The sequence below is a fragment of the Chenopodium album genome, chromosome 18 (assembly GCF_948465745.1).
Source record: "Chenopodium album chromosome 18, dcCheAlbu1.1, whole genome shotgun sequence".
Classification (NCBI taxonomy): domain Eukaryota; kingdom Viridiplantae; phylum Streptophyta; class Magnoliopsida; order Caryophyllales; family Amaranthaceae; genus Chenopodium; species Chenopodium album.
This window is the reverse complement of record NC_137851.1, coordinates 693,282-711,199: the sequence shown is the minus strand read 5'-3', so window position 1 is coordinate 711,199 and position 17,918 is coordinate 693,282. Positions and strand designations below refer to the sequence as shown.

The 17,918-nt window shown below is 33.7% G+C and overlaps 2 protein-coding genes across 2 annotated transcripts; one reads left to right on the top strand and one right to left on the bottom strand.

Moving 5' to 3' along the window:
- Nucleotides 1-1,814: 1,814 nt before the first annotated feature.
- Nucleotides 1,815-5,059, top strand: LOC145590641 (putative invertase inhibitor). Its single transcript, XM_081647060.1, has 2 exons — nucleotides 1,815-2,359; nucleotides 4,873-5,059. The coding sequence occupies exons 1-2, from the start codon at nucleotides 1,815-1,817 to the stop codon at nucleotides 5,057-5,059; spliced, it is 732 nt and encodes a 243-aa protein (XP_081503186.1).
- Nucleotides 5,060-8,114: 3,055 nt separating this feature from the next.
- LOC145591091 (uncharacterized) lies at nucleotides 8,115-12,389 on the bottom strand. The gene is made up of 3 exons (XM_081647483.1): nucleotides 12,161-12,389; nucleotides 8,820-8,878; nucleotides 8,115-8,738 (listed from the first exon to the last, which is right to left on the bottom strand). The coding sequence occupies exons 1-3, from the start codon at nucleotides 12,260-12,262 to the stop codon at nucleotides 8,366-8,368; spliced, it is 534 nt and encodes a 177-aa protein (XP_081503609.1). The 5' UTR covers nucleotides 12,263-12,389; the 3' UTR covers nucleotides 8,115-8,365.
- Between the last annotated feature and the right edge of the window lie 5,529 nt (nucleotides 12,390-17,918).

Sequence of the window (17,918 nt, the reverse complement as noted above, 5' to 3'; positions counted from 1 at the left end):
ATGATACTATTGTATATGATATGATAACCTTGTCAAAAAAAAAAATGATAACTTTTTTTTCCATTATATATATATATATATATATATATATATATATATATATATATATATATGTATATATATATATATATATATATGTATATATATATATCAATTAGATTAGTTGGTTAATTATCATGTTACCTAATAGGCTATGTAGCCCAATTCGCTCAAAATGGGTCAAAAATAGCCCAAAATTAACTATAATACATAATATGTAAGGAGTTTAGCGTATTAGGTAACACTGGATGGTTAATATTCAAATTCTGGCGTCAAATCACCTTTATATAATTAATCTTTTGTGCCTTTACATTATACTGTTAAAATTGGGCCTGACCCGTAAAATTAACTTAAACCAACAATGATTCGAACTGACATATAACCAAACATAGGAGATATTCATGACTAATAACATAGCCCAAAATTTTACCAACAATCTTATTTGACCCAATACTTTATGACCTATTTCTTAAAAATAAAATAAAATAAAATAAAAACTACTTTATGACCTAAACACAATCTACATCCTATTTAATATTACCTACTCCGTTTTTTATTTTGTTGACACCTCTACTTTTATTACGCTTGTCAACGATTAATATGTCAATTAAAAAAATTGAGGAAGGATTAATCAACAACCAATTGAACTGAATGGAAGGATTAATCAACAACCAATTGAACTGAATGACACGATTTGAACCTAAACTAACACAATGACCCGATTCTAGCAGTCTAGCACTACATGCAAACATCAAATACGTAGTAATTAGTTTTGGAACCTATCCACAAAGTTATTCAAATAATCAATTGGTTGTTGGTGTAGTGGTGATTGAGACTACATTTAATAGGGAGGATCCGTGTTCAATCCCCGGCAACAATAATAGGAAGGAGAATGGAACGGTAGAACCTTAATTTAATCACCCAAAATTAATCTCCGAATCCAAATTAGCTCAAAGGGTAAATCGGATAGAACAACAAAAACAAAGTTATTCAGATAAACATCAAACAATAAGCAAATGAATACATCAACAATGCTAAAGAACCAATGACAGTACTCAATCAGAACCAATAACACACAAAATTGAAAAAAAATTACTTGCGGTGTTTGTTTTGTGGGTTTATGAGGGGTTTGTCAATTTTGGTTTATTGAGTGATAATTGTCTTGTAGTCGTGCTAGTTGTCGCCCATCTTGGTCAAATATAAAATGATGATCCTCTTTGATACGAAGTATTATTTTAAAAAACAATATTGAGTTCGCCCTCTTGTAACAAAAAAATTACCCTTTTTGAACTATATTCTTGTAGACATGTAGTGCAAATACTACGGAGTTGTTTTTTTTTTTTTTTTTTAATTTTTTTTAGAATTCAAATTTTTTTTTTTTTTTTTTTAAAGAATTCAAATACGGAGTACAGTACTACATTATTATAAGTCACGTTTCCAAAAAAAAAAAAAAAACAAACATTATTAAAAGTCAAATTCTCATGTTCCAAAGAATATATTGAGATATTTGCTTTAAATTCCTACATAATTTTACCTAATTTTGCTATTGGTGTCAAGGAAATAAATTAGTGTTCCAAAGGGGATAATAATAAGCGAACAAAAACAGAACCTTAAATTTACAATTTCCTTGTGTGACAGGTTGGATTTAATTCTAACCATTCAACATACACAAGGAAAAATTACAATTTATAATATTATCCATCAAATTTTGAAAGCCTAAATTAGTTTAACTCTACAAGAAAATGAAACATTATTCTTGCAAATTATCGTCAATAATGTTCATCTCTTTTGTTATATTTTTCTTATTACTACATTCTTCAACAAATGCTTCAAGCATAATCCTGGATACTTGCAAACAAATTTTAAAGGATGATCCGGATGTAAGGTATGATTTCTGCTTACGGGTACTCGGGTCAAACATACGGAGCTCCGAAGCAACAATCACAATTGAGCAACTAGGTTCTATTTCCTTAAATTTGGGCATATCAAAAGCCATTGCTACAAAATCTAGGATAGAAAATCTCCTAAGAGATAATCCACATACCGACCCGCGTACTATTCGGGTTTTGAAGCTATTTTTGGAGCAATATTTGGATGTTATTGTGGATTTAGAAGGAGGGCTTAAAGCCTTACAATCTAAGGATTATTTTGAAGCTAATAATAGGGCAAGTTCGGCCACGATTTCGACTTTAACTTGTAAAGATAATAGAAAGGCAAAGAGAAGAATTCTTATTTTGGTAAAAGAGAATGATGAATTGTTTCAATTGAATTCTATTTCTATTTACATCACCAATATGTTGTTTAAAGAGATAATGGGAGGGTGATGAGCTTTTGAAGTGCTAATCAAACCTCGATTTGGTTTTTTTTTTCCTTAATGAGGGCTCGTGTATGATATGTCACATATTCAAATTCCCCTTTGACGTTTGGTTAATGATAATGCCCTTGTGGCTTATTCGGATAAAAAATAGTTTTGAGTTTTCCTAAACATACAAAAATAGAATTCTCTTTTAGCAATGGAAAATTAGAAATTAAAGAAGGTATGTTGTATGTATAGTGTATAATAGCTAGAATGTAGATATTTGTAGAAATTTTTTGATATAAGATTGGTGAAAATCAAATTTTACATGCATGCACAACTTGCCTGCCATGTTTCAAAAGGAGTGTCCTATACATTTGCTTTTAAGCCTTTTTAGTTATCATTTTATATTTGTTCCATATACTTCATCCGTATTTTAATAAATATTACACTTACTTAATACGGCCGTATTATAATAATATAAGTATCACACTTTCTTTGTTACTGTTTATTTTATAAATTGCCTAAAACTATTGTAATTCAAACTCTCCTAACAAAGATAGATAATTTGAATCACAAAAATTTGCTTTCTTTGATACAGTTTGTTTCAGTGCTATATATCATTTGGTTTATAAAACATCATTTAAAATTTGACTATGCAAATATGGTATAAGTAACCACTAGTGAGTAGTGACTAATCCATTAGGAATTTAATACTTTATTTAAGCAAATTCTGATTTTTTTTTTTATAAAATTTAAATATCCTAATTATTTCATTGGTTGAGTATTTTATCTAATTTATTAAGGTAACCCGGCCCAAAGGATCTTCTTAAAATGGGAATACGACCTCAATGAGTTTGGCCCTTTAATTTTCAACGTTACATTATAAAATATAAACCAAAATTCGCTTTATTTGTAAATTTTTACGTAGTTCTTAACCTATAAATTCTGTGAGAACGAAAAGAACTCCTTAAATTTTAAATGGCAAAAGGTGGTAATTTTTGGTTTTTCGCAATTTTCTTTTTGGGTTTGGGTCTCCTATATACAGGTACAAACTCTGCTTCTTTTTGGTTTTTGTAATGCTTTTTTAATATGCCTTTTGGGCTTTTGGTCATGGAATTTTAGGATGAACCATTAATTCAATTACGGAATACGGTAATATCTTGTCGTGTAAAAACATGTTGATAATGTAATTAATTTGAAGAAACAATATTATGTGGAGTAAAAACTACTCCGTAATTTTTAGATAAAGTACTAGAAATTTTTTATGATTTTTAATACTCAAAAAGCTTCGTCATTGAATTTACCAAAATATCTCTGCATGATATACTTTTGTTGTCTATACCAATCATATATTAAGTTGCCCACGTCCCTACATGACTATATATTGAGCTGCCCTCCTCCTATATATGGTCCATCACATTCGTTTATTCACTCTTCCTAGCTACTCCGATTGGAGAAATGCATGATAGTTCAAAATACCTAGTTACATACAAAATTTTTACCATTAACGTGACTTGTATGTATTATTGATAACATCTTTGTTTACAAAATTGACAAGGATTCACGTGTGATTTGAACAACATCCAATATGAAGTAGAAAGAAGCGAAAGAGTAATCTATACAATACTAAAAAGAGAATTGTAGCTTTGGTTAAAAAGGGCATTTGCACAGTAACATCTTTTTATATAATTCCCTTTATGTCCCTTTTTTTTAATTTTTTTTTTTTTATTGTTAGTAAGGTATGGGCCTATTTGTATAATTATGTAGATAGTGATGATCACAGATGATGTAGAACTTGTGATATTAATCTTCTCTGTACAACAAGGTTTCGATTAGATAAATACTACCTTCGCGTCACATTACTCGCAACAAAGTACATGTTTGCGGATGCCGAGGTAAAAGATTGAAAGGGGATTAATTAAGAGGAGGGGTAAAGTATTAGGAGAGACAATAAGTAGTGAAAGGGAAGTGGTCCATGTGAAGGAGAGAGGAAGCATGTGAGGGAATCTTTTTGAGTGGGTTTTTTCCCGCTCAAAGTTTTTGATTTCTTTCAAAGGGATCCAAATTTTTTGGCTCCCTTTCTTTTCCGTCCCTCTTTTTTCCACGAAATTCAAATGTGCCCCCAAATTCAAATTTGTCATTAAATTCAAACAAAAAGACATCTATATTAATAGGTCTCCTATCCAACTAAACTCATTTTTTTTTTGTTCTTCTTTGACAATGGGATTAGTGGGATGGGGGGGATTAAGTTTCAGAATTTTGTCCAAAAACCAAGACATTGTTTGTTAGCAAAATACAGGCAGCCTTACAAATTACATTTTCCTACCTTTTCTGTTCTAATTAATCCTAATTTCCAAAAGCTGTGTTAGTTCTATCAGCATTAGAATATGTACAGAAATCGGGCTCCATTAAAGACCGCAAAATAAAAACCAACAGCCGCCATTTCATCACCTTTACCTAATCTGAAAAAAAGGGACTCATGGATGATTTCTTTGATGATGATTTCTTTCAAATGCATCATCTATATGCAAAAGAACAGCAGCAAGCAGAGTACTACAAGCAGACATAGAAAACCTACAAGGCAACAGTTCAAGTGAAGATAATGGTTATGATGCAGGTGATGATGATGCACAAGAAGAAGAAACACATCAAGATGAAGAAGCAGAAGGTGCAAGAGCAGATAGAGAGATGATAGTAGATGAAAAAAAGGCTTCTGGTTGATGATATCTTGCTGAACATGGAAGGGGACTTGTTGCCAAAAGGATTTTATCCAACTTAGCCAGAAAATACAATGTTCACAGATCTACAACAGCCAGATGGTTTCAGGTAATCAAACAACACTTGCTTGAAGGAAAATGTGATTGATGTTAGGACTAAGAAACTAGGTAAAGTTGGGCCTAAATCTAAAGAATACATGTGCCTCTTTATAAGAGGACCACTGAAAGGAGCTATGCTGCTGCCCTTCATGTGTCCTCTTCTACCATTCATAGGTTAAGGAAAAAGGGTAGGCTCAGAACACACACAGCAAACAATCACCTAACACTTTCAGACAATCACAAAGTAGCTAGAATGAAGTGGGGTACTGAAGTGGGTGAACCCTACTCCATCATTAGGGGACCCTACTTTCATTGACATGCAATACAATATTCACATAGATGAGAAATAGTTTTTTTTTTAACCCTGAAACCAGAATATTTTACTTGCTGCCAAACGAAGAGAACCCATACAGTACACAACAGTAAAAAAGATTTAAACTCAAGGCAATGTTTATGGGTATGATAGGCAAGCCATTATATGATGTACACAAGAATATGTTGCATGATGGGAAGTATGGGTTATTCCCTTTTGTGAAATATGAAATGGCAAAGAAGAAGAGTAAAAACAGAGACAAAGGCACAATGGAAACAAAGGCAGTACAATCAGTGAACAAAGATGCCATAAGGGACATGTTACTTAATTATGTCATTCCAGCATTGCATGAAAAGTGGCCCCCCAACTACCAAAGAATGTCACAATACAATGGGACAATGCAAGGCCACATCAGGTGCCTAATGATCCTGAATTTCAAGAATCATGTCAAGCATATGGGTTCAACATCCAATTTGTGTATCAACCAGCTCAAAGTCCAGATTTAAATGTTTTATACTTAGGTTTATTTAGGGTGATTCAATCTATTCAATATCAGTCATTCAAGGGAATCTAGATGAATTAATTGAAAGAGTGGAAGAAGCTTGGGATTCTTTTGACCCCACTGTGAACAATTATACTTGAATAACACTATAGAGTTGCATGCTGAAAATGTTGGAGAAGATGGGTGGGAACAACTTTGTCCCTCCACATATGAAAAAAGACACTTGGACAGTCTTGGGCTACTCCCAGATCTGTTAGAGGTGGACAGGGATCTTCTGAACAATGTGGTCAACTATTTGAATACAATTAAAGTTCAACCAACAAGTAACCATCAACAAGAGGCAAACATGGAAGTGGATACAGACTAGGCATAGGGGACTCAAGTTAGAAGCTTTTGGGACACAAAGACTGCCACACATAACCATTTTATCCCTAAACTTGTTTTTTGTTTTAGTTTATGTTTTGGTTATGTGTAGTTTGGTAAATAGGAAGTCCACATTCAATGGCAGTCTTGTACTAGGGAAGTGTAGATCAAACTCAACTTTTGTAAGCAACAAAGAACATTTGTAATGATGAAAAAGAAGAAATTTTTTGTATGTTGTCCATCAAATAGGGTTTTATGTTAAATTAATGCATAGTTGATATTAAGTTCCTCTACAGCAACTTCAAACTGAAGTCACTAAAGCTTCCACACGTATCTACTAGCTATCAGTTAAGTCCCTTCATCATATGGAACATAAAACAAGTAATGCATTGTAAGTGGGGGGGGGGGGGGGACTCATTGGATGGGAGGGTCTATTTGGGACTCATTTTATCAAAGTATTGGACAGAACAATCCACCCACCAACATAAACCAAACATGACTCAAATAGTGAAGCCAACAAACCCTCAAATCAGCAGCAAATTCAATCAACAACATAATCAACCCCAGGGACTCAAATCAAGGCAGGAGATCATTTTAAACCAGCAACAACACAAACCACCAACATAATCAAACACATGGACTCAAATCAAGGATTGAGAACATTTCAAACAAGCAACAACACAAACCACCAACATAAACACATGGACTCAAATCAAGGCTTGAGAACATTTCAAACAAGCAACAACACAAACCAGCAACATATTAAACCCAGGGAATTAAATCAAGGCTTGAGAACAATTCAAACTAGCAACAACACAAACCAGCAACATAATCAAACACAGGGACTCAAATCAAGGCATTACAACAATTCAAACCAGCAACAACACAAACCAGGCAACATAATGACAAGGAAAATAACGATGGGACTCAAATCCATCCAAACACAACATAAACATTCCGAACAAACATAAACTAGGGTTTTAAAATTTACGCTGCCCAATTAGTTTGGGGGATGTAGTATTGAGGGTAGTAGATCTGAAGGTAGGTCATGTACACATCATCTGGCGGTAGATCTAGTACTAGGGAAACAAGAATGGAACGTGACAATGCTACAAACCTGCCCGAATTGTTCAATGAGTAACATTACATTTAGAAACTGCAACAATTGGCTAACTGTTGAACCAGTTGATCCAACTATTTTCTCTAAAGATGGAGATAAATGCGTTCTTATCGAAAATAATATTTTGAAGCCAGGTCAACATGTCAACTTCTCTTATGCTTGGGATACTCCTGTTGTTTGGGTCCCAGATTCAGCGGTTGTTATTTGCTAGTAAATGTGTTTAATTTACTAGCTTCAATGTCAACTTATGGACATTGTTTAGAATAAATCTAGTGTTTGTTGTCTTTTACAAGAACTTGATCGATCAATGTATGTTTTTTTTTCTTCTTATTGTCATGTAGTTGTTCGAGAGTATATGTTGTGTGAACTCTTTTCCCCGAAGTATTGCTACTTTATTAACACTATCAATCATCGCTTCTGATAAGCCATATGGTTTTAGAATGAGAAATTTCTAAAAATTGTTTTGGATGTCCGTGTTAAAAAATTTGTATATTGACAAAGGTGAAAATCAATATACTCAATTGCTTGGAACAAATCCCATTTATAATACCCAATTCATAGGATCGAATTCCATTTGTATCGCTTTTATAACACCCCGTTTGTATCGCTTTTATACACCAAACAAGACATACTCCGTACGTATTGATAAAACAAGCATGATAAAGAAACGGGGAAGAGTATTATATTATTGCTAAAAACATGAAGTGGTACACTAAAAAAAGTAATTATTTTCTAAAATTGGTAACATCACATGGGTTAATACATCAACACTTCAATAATTTTTTTTTTTCTACATTCGTAACAAGCTTAATCCTCGAATTTGAACAAAAGCTACCCAACATTTTTCAGAATTCTCACCCCTTGAAAAGAAAATTGAAAAGAAATAAAAAAGTGTTAAAAGGGGGTTTCTCTATTAAGCTCCTTTCCTCTTCTTAGATGGTGGCTCCTCTCCCTCTTCTTCATCTTCTTCTTCCTCCTCTTCTTCCTCGTCTTCATCTCCACCATCCTCGTCATCATCATCGTCATCGTCATCATCATCATCTTCCTCCTCCTCGTCATCATCATCTTCTCCCTCCCCTTCAACTCCTTCTCCATTGGCCTCTGGCTCTTCCTCAGCATCACCTTCCTCATCGTTCACCTCCTCACCTTCGTCCTCACCACCTTCTTCACCACCAGCCTTCTCATCACCTTCAGCTTCGTCGTCGTCATCATCATCATCCTCTTCGTCTGCATCTTTATTCTCTGAATCAGGTTTTTCAGTATGGTGGAACTCAGATAATGGAAGCCTGCAAAGACATTAACATTCCAGTTATATGAACTAGCCGCCTCAACATGACAATAGTTTTAATCCCTAAAGGGTTACTGACCAATTGAACAAAGCAGGTTCCTGTGGCAGCACAATACCACCTTGTGGCAAAGATCCTAGCTGAAACAAACCAAGTGACCAAGGATGAATGTCAGCTGAGAAATATTAAAACACGGTAATAACTCTCAAAGATAGACAAGAATAATCAGACAACAATAAGAAGACTCAAGAGTAGCTAGGATTTGAAGAAATTAAATTACAAATAGCATCACTTCTAGCAGGACCAACCAAATTGGGTAAATTAGATCTGCTAGCCTATGGCTCTGTTTGGCATCCAGCCAACATTGAATCAGATATTCTCAGGCAAAATTCTCTTTTGATATCAAACATTAACCCTTGTCACAGTTACAAAACATCTGAGCCAATGTATCCTAATATTAGGTTATCAGATTAAAAAAAATACATACTCCGTAATTAAATTGCCTAGGTTTACCAATCAATCAAAGCAAAATCCAGCAGTTCAATTACATGTGCAACCAGCGTCATCTGGCACTATGATTTTATCCCTAGGTCTGGATTGGCTTCACTCGTTGATTGCCATAAATTTGTTCAATGGAAAAGCCTTATGTGGATCCAAACTCCACATTTAACCCAAAGAAACAGATATGGGAAGCCCTTAACTGAGGATGCTATAGTAACTTATGTATCTTAGCTTTAATAAAGATCATATCCCAAAAATCAGTATCTTGATCAATCACTTTTCACAAAAAGTCAGAGAAAAAGCCCTTTATTGGCTTGGCTGCAACGCTAACGAATATTATCTCAACACCAAGGGAAGTCATGTCAATTCAAATTCACATCCATCAGATGATAAACGAGCAATGACAGTACCATCGCTGATTCGCTATAACAGGGATCACAAATCTTCTCAATAATATATCATTTTAACTCTAATGGGCTTGGCAAAAGTACATCTTGGAATCTTCAACGGGGCAATCATCAGTTTATAGGTTCCACTCTTCCACATAACAACCCATAAGCCTTTTTCCACAGCAATCCTCCTTGTACATGCCAGATACTCCTCTGATATTAGGGTAGTATTTACAGAGTTTTGGATAACTAATAATGCCAGACAACCTTAAAAGACATCTAATAGAATGAAGATAGGAGTGTCGAAGTCAAATTTGGGTTGGATAGCCAGCACATTAGACAAGGCAACCCGCACAATATAGGAGGAAGGCAAACCACATTGAATTATGGAGACAGCAGGTTTATTCAACAGGAACAACAAGGGAGTGCGTAGCAGAAGAAATCAATGGGAAAAGGGGGAAAAGATGGAAACACTCAGATGAGCTGACAAGTCAAATCCTTACCCAAAGACAACAATGACTGCTCCCAGCACAAGCTGGCCTGAACTGGTCAAGTATTGCACAGTGACCATGTTTACCTTTATGCTTGCTCATTGGTTTTACAATTTCAATAAAATTGTCACTTATCTAAGCAGAGAAAACCACCTATATTTTGACTAGATATGTACCCAGGTAGGAAGTTCTACTTCCACACATTACTCATTGTTGGCAATTCTGCATGAATTTTCTGTCAAGCAATCAAGAATAGAAATTATATGAATAGAAATTATTGACCAAGCTTCTTTCTCTATAAGTCCTAAACTAAAACCCTCATCACTGCTAGCAGACTCGTGGGGAACCACAAATCTTCCACTTTCATCCTTGAAAAATTTAAAGGGGGCTTTAAAAACACAAATTGTCTAATCCTTCTACCACATTTTATTTGTTAGCTTTGAAATTTGAGCTCACAATATTTCGTCACCAACCTAAAGTCATAATATAAATGCAATGGATAGAATATATTAAGAAACATGACAAGCAACCTTTGAAGAGCCATAACCTAGAACTTAGATCTTCACACTCCTACTAAACATAACACAGCATGATTTTCTGTTTGTGTGCCTAACATAAGGAAACAATACCTAATATTTGTAGATACTCTAAGCCAAAGTGTGTCCAAACACCCAATAGGCCAATATATTCTTCTTTGTACAGCGAAAAGCTAGAGAGTATAGAGAATTAACGAAATCACAACATCAAAGACAAATGACCTTTCAAAAATGAACCAATGATAAATATCAGCCCATAATTACTTAACCCCTAAAAATTAGTGATAATCCTCAAAGACTCAACTCAGCTCAAATCAACTTGCATTTACTCTCATAAACAAAAGCCATTAATACATAGTTCCTACTTCTAGCCTGCTTGATGATAGCTCAACAAACAAAAGGAAGCACAAAATACATCTATTTGAGAACCCATTTTATCGTTTGTCTTTTTACACCAAGATACTACTGAAAAACAAAGACCTTCCTCAATGTTACTACTTCAAATCCAGAGTACCAAATTAAACCACCATCCATTATCATGAGTTCGTTAGTCTTTACAGGAAGCTTCCACCTTATTACCTTAGCTTACAAAGAGACATATTTCCTTTCTGCTACAAGTCTTGATGAAAACAAAATTCTAAATCAATATTCGGCAAACTCTTACCAGCCTAGCAGAACTCAATTTTATAAAGCACCTCAAATTAGTTCAGCAAAAAATATCAATTCAGTGGCTCAAACAACCTACAGGCTACAAAAAACCGCAAAGCCGCTATACTTTCAGGCACTAATGATCAATCACAACCCCACGAAAACCACTTGTACTGCAACATAAACTAACCTAAAGCCCCAAATCAAGTAGAAATTCTTAAATAACACAAGAAAGCACTTTTTAATTAACATTCTCCTTCCAACTATCAACACCAGAATACAGGTCAACATTGCCAGAAATGTTAGGGTCAATCACAGGAGGCAGGACTAAAATGCTTAAATTACCACTATTTGGTCATGAATTAATTTCATCTTCCTTCCAATATAACAAACTTTAATTAATCCAAACAAAAATCTCAAATATGTTACATAATATCCACAAATATCATGAATTCTCCAAAGTTTGAAATTTTTTGCTGGTAAGTTACAGTTCTTTAACTCAGATCTACACTCAAATTTTACAATTAAAATACCCAAATTTCCTTCAAAATTTATTAAAAGGGAAAAAAAAAATCAAAAAAGGAAATAAACAATAAATAAAACAAAATAATTCTAATTCTTACTATATACACATATGATTATTAAAAAAAAAAATTAAGAAAAAATTTTTAAAAAAAAAAAAATCATAAAACCCAATTGAAATTGAAGTAAGCAGGAGCCAGAAACTTCACTAATTTAAGGAAAAAGTAGTGAATTTCACGCTAAATTATACCCAAAATTAGCAAAAAAATAAAAATTTCTAAATTAAGCTAAAAGCGAAGTGAAAAGAAGTGAGGAGAGAGAAAGAAATTATATACCACAGCAAGGGCAAAGGAGAGAGACTGAACAGCAACAGTAGCAACAGTCTCAAGCACAAAACTCCGCAAAACGACATCGTTTGAGCTCGCCATCATCTCCATTGCAAATTTCCTAAGAAAACTGGAAAATTGAAACAAAGAGAGAGAAAGGAAAGTGATGGAGAAAGAGAGAGAAAGAAGAAAGTTGGAAGAATTGATTCTTTCTTAATTTAATTTGTAAAACCCTAAAAATAGCGGAATCATATGAAGGAAAAACAAAAAGGGGTAAAATTGAGGGTTTTTCAGATTTTTTTTACTACCTCCGTTACATATTATTTGCAACGATTTGACATAAAGTAGAGAGAACAAATGTCTAATCGTTGCAAATAATATGTAACGGAGGTAGTATTTATTTATTTAACTTTTTATCTAATCTAATCTAATACTTGTACAGTATTTAAGTTAATTGTACAAGTGTTAATTAATTCAGTTGACTTTGACCTATTTCTTTACTCCCAAATGTTTAAATTACTCTTTAATACCGGTGGTACTTTAGTACGAGTATTTAATATTCCGTATGAGTATTATTTTATGGTACTTGTTAATATTGCAATAAACAAGAATGAAATATGTTTTTATAAAGGTTGGAGTGAGAATTAATATCGAGCAAAATAGTACTTTTGCAAAAAGATTGAGAAGACAAACATGCTTAATTTGTAGTATTCATAAGGAATATAAACATACATGAAATCCTGCTTAATTTAAAAATAAACCATGAGTACCTATAACAAAATCTTGTTGTCAATGAATTGAATTAATGATTAATCTATAATTTGTAAGCTATTTAAAGAACTCCTCAATTGTTTTTTTGATGCAAAAGCACTCAATTGTAACTCATTTATAGTGGCAGTAAAATTTTAATATTATATCTAACAATAAATCTTATTCAAAGACTATTTATAAACCTACTTTATTATATTAGTCAAATACAAGAAGTTTCCATTGTAATTGTAATTTTCATAAGGTTTATAATACAAGTATTAGATTTTTATAGGTCATCTTAGTTTAATTAAATTTTAAAGAAAATGCCTCTACAAGTTGCTGACATAAACATTATTTAAAGTGGTAGAATAACAGAGAAAGTGAAGTGAATTAAGGCCGTGGGATTGATTTCAACGGCTACGATGGGATATGATAAATTGATGGTGAAGTATTAAATTGACAGTAGGTAAAAATGTGAGCGTGTGACATGTAAGAGAATTCTTAGGAAGAGTCACATGTCATAGGGGGCCCACCTACATTTGTTCTTCCGAGTAGTAAAAGTTTTTTATTTTGTCTTTTAAATATTTGTCCCTTTTCTCAATCACAACCTCATTTATGCAACGGTACTCTACTACTCCCTAACGGTTATGACATTAAAATACGGAGTACACCGTGCATCTAATTGTACGGAGTATTACTATACTTCCTCCCATTCCAAAATATATGACATTTTGTGATGAATAATATGAAATGGAGATAGTTTAGTTTAAGAGTTTATTCTTCTACGTGGTTATAGAATGAAACCCCTCGTGAGTTTGTATAATAGGGCGAATTCTGTTGCCCTCTTGCCCATATCCAACATTGTATTCTTTAATTTAACAACATAACACTTGATCAGGTTCTTATAATTTAAGCGATGTATTTCACATTCCTTTAATTATAAACAATATGTTCATTCAAGACTAAAAATGCACCTCATCTACTCGCATTTTAGTACTCCCACCCTTGGAGCATCTATGCTTTTTAATATTCAACTACTTTTAACTAAAGTTATTAGTGGTTATAACAAACACAATCTTCCCATACCTACAATGAGACAATGTATCAATAACACAGGATTTAATGTTTGAGCCCATTAACAAAACAAACTTCAAGAAATACTATTTAAACTTTGGACTACAATTTTACACTAAAATTTTCAGATCAAAATGTATTTGGAGCAAGCAAGTCAACCACAATCTACCAACTTTTATGTAGCAATATCAAAGTAAAAATTCAATTGTTGTAATTGGTTGACAAAGTAAGCAATTTCCCTCAAACTTTAATGAGTTTCTCTCCTAAATTGGTGTCTGATTTAGTTGGGAGTTTTGAATTAATTTTTTTGCATTAAATTTCTGTACTTGTTTTTGTTTGCCTAGAATTATGATCTGGGTTTTGCTTCAATTTGCTGTCTAAATGCAGAAATCAGAATTAGGTACTAATGTTGTTTAATGGTCTAATTACTTGAATTATTTGCCCTTTAGGACAGCTTAAAACTCTAGGTTCAAGATGTATCGAAAATCAATGGAACCATAAGATTTTATTGATTAATGTTACATAGTCATAATCTTTTGTGTATAGTTGCTAATTTGGGAAAGTGTTGTTTCAGGACTATTATTAATTTATTAGGTGTTAATCATGAAACTGAAAGCAAAACTGATTGATTTAATATATTACAACTACTGTAGCAGGTGGTTTGTTAAGGGTTTTAATCACTGCATTATTGTTCTCATACTTAATTTAACTGAAGGTTAACAATACATTAAAGAATTTGATGAGTTACGCGACTATTTTAAAGTTTCATTCACTATGATGAGGTGTGTATTTCATAAATGTACCAGTAGTGAGTTTGTGGGAGATTTTGTATCAAGCAAGAAAGAGTTCCCTGATCATACTAATACTGGATTTTAATTTGGCAGCAGTCACCTCTATTGGGTTTGTGGCACCATATTGGTCAAGCCTTGGGGATGTGGCAGACTACAGAGAGGTTCTGTATTGCTTATAGGATGCTGATTTAGGATGCAGAGTAAGGGCATGGATTGAAGGTTTATAGCCCCTTGATTGTGTTATGATAGTAGTATACAGACGCACATTTTGACTGCTTTAACATTCATAGAAGTGGATTTATCCTGAAGGCTAAAGCTAAATGTATACCAAAGTATGGTGTATTTTGATGAAGCTAGTAAGGCCCTCAAAGTGTTTTTAGCCAGTGAAACTGTGATGATACTCATAGCTTAATTAGAATTCTCTGTTCCTAACATTGAAGAGACCAATTCAGAAAATCTAGTGTAATGCTTAGGAAATTGCCCCTGAACAATTATCGAAAAAGTGAGATCTGTTTCTTACTGGCTTGTGTATGAAAAATGCAAAGGAAGTTTAACAAGAAATGTAGGAAAAGAGGGGGCATACGCTTCCTATGATCTTGGATATTTTATTTCTAAGCATAAACTTTGATCACTTCACTTGGCTCAATGAGAGTTGTGCCTTTAATTTTTGCTTATTTCTTTCCATGTGTGTTTAGCATAGACAATTCTTTGTGCTCACTCAGCCGGGGATGTATGATGACCTGTGGATTGACGTGCAAGATCCAATCGGATAGATTGTGGATATGTCGTGCAATGCAATAAAATAGATTTCATTAAGGTATCTCAGTCTTTCACTAGAATGTTCAATGAGTAATTCAGTGGTAAGATCTTTGACATCCTACTTAAAGTGCCAACTCATGAAGGTGGATAGTAACACTGAGATGTCTGTGAAAATGATTGTCTGCAAAAAGGGGGGAAGGAATTAGAAATCATAGGCTGGATAGAAGCTGCCTGTTTGATGTCTTACTCGTCATGAATGTTTCTTATACAAGGAAGTGAGTACTGAATATGATACCTTAAATTGGCGCGTACATGCAATTTTGAAAAGATGCAGTAGTTGATGACACTTATGCTTGATCAGAGCTCGGAAACTGTACTGTTAATGTTCTACATTAAGTAATATATACACTGATATTATGAACTGTTTGTTGTATGCTAGTATGATGGTATCCATTATTTCTCCGGTTCTAATTTTTGTAATATAGAGCAAAACCATCTTACAGAACCCCCACCCCACAAAAAAAAAAGCCGAAAAAAGTGAGAAAACGATTGCATTAGAGGTATCAAAACTTAGAAAGGTGCATAATACCTAATTTATAGCTGATGAGAAATGCAGCTAGTCTCAGATAATGATAGTTAGTAACACCATTACATGATGAAAGGCGACTAATCAGAAAGCATCCAAATCTGTATTTGGTAGAAGGTTTTGTTTTTAGTTTTACAAGGTAATCATATAAACTCTAGATTTCTCTATGGTTATATAAGACAGGAAGCCTACAAAATTGATGGGTTACCTTTCACAAAGGCTAATAACTTGATTTTATTTGCTGTTTAATTAAGTAATACCTACAGAAGGCTCTGCTTAAAACTCTCTTAAACTAACCAATTATCTTTAATTTGTTTCTTGCACTTCTTTATTCATTCTCTTAATCCTGTTATTATCTTCATTTTTCTTTTTTCCTTGAACTGTTATACCACAAAATGGGCAGTGAATACAGTTCCAGAAAACACTTGTATGATATCAGCAAATCAAAGAGAACCAGAAGAGCGACATTGTATCTGTCTACAGTCGAAGAAGATGTCGCTACAAATCTTTCAAGAGGTCCTGATCAGAAGAATGAAAGTGATCAAACTCAGACCAGTGAAGGGCAGAAGAATGACCATGTAAAACTCAAGCAGCTTATTAGTGTTGATGGCAAAGCACACGACACATCTGATGGAAAAGATAAAGGTAGGGCTATACTTGGCCAGTATTTCGCTGATGAGAAGCAACTTCAACTGGTAGTAAAACAGCCTGATGACGGCCGCCAAGGAGTGAAACTCAAAAAATTTGTCAAGCGGTATGTTAAGGCTTTAAGCCAGATGGTTAAATCTAAGCGTAACCAACGCCTAGAGAACCCTGCTATCCGCCTTACTATGTAAATCAAAAGGCTAAATATCTGAAAATATAATAGCAGATACATAATCTTCCTATTTGAGAGTTATTTCTCCATCAATATTGTTATGACTTGAATAAAGCAAATTTTGTAATTTCACATGTTGTACCCTTGCACCTGTACTTTGCAGATTCGAGTGCAGATGAAAGTTTCAGCTTGCTACAAAATATTGGTGTAACATAGAATCTCAATTTTAGAGATAATAGAAATTAAGAGCACAGGGTTCTTGAAATTGAATCTTGCACATAAACAGAAATAGGTGTACAGCTAGCTACTAGTTCTTATACTGTCTGAGTACCACTGCAACCGCATAGTGCACACATAAACTTGTAGCTACAATGCCTAACAGCAACACAGAAAAATTTACCTTAAAACCTTGAAATTCAATAACCTTAACATTCTGGGGTTCGTTAAATTAATTTACGAGTAATGACGATGATGATGATGGTGTCAGCTGTCAGGGTAGACGCCCATCGCCAAGAAGAGTTCAATCTACATATAAGACAAACACTTTTTTTTCCTCTTCATCAGTAAAAGTTTGGATCTTGTAATAAACTACATCAGTTTAGGTCTTTTGGTAATTAGATTTAGGTAAATTCTAACACTTGATGTTTAGTGGTTGCAGACATGCAGTAATTGTTGATTTGTTAAAAGGTGCACAGTTTAAATTTTTATTAGACTTCTCTTGCCCTGAAGCGTTTTCTTAAAGGCATGCACCATTATCAGTATGGAAAATTTTGGACGTTAACATAGTCGGCTATTAATGGTAAATCACTAAATCTTAATTTCTTTCCTGGAGGTTGCGAGCTAGATAGACTACCTTGGCTGAACTAGATAGACTACCTTCTTGTTACAGAAACCTATCTACTTCCGTCAAGTTGTCAACAATTAGTCAATGGTAAAACTAAAATTTGTAAAAAAAAAAAAAAATGATACACCACAAAAAGGAGAAAAATC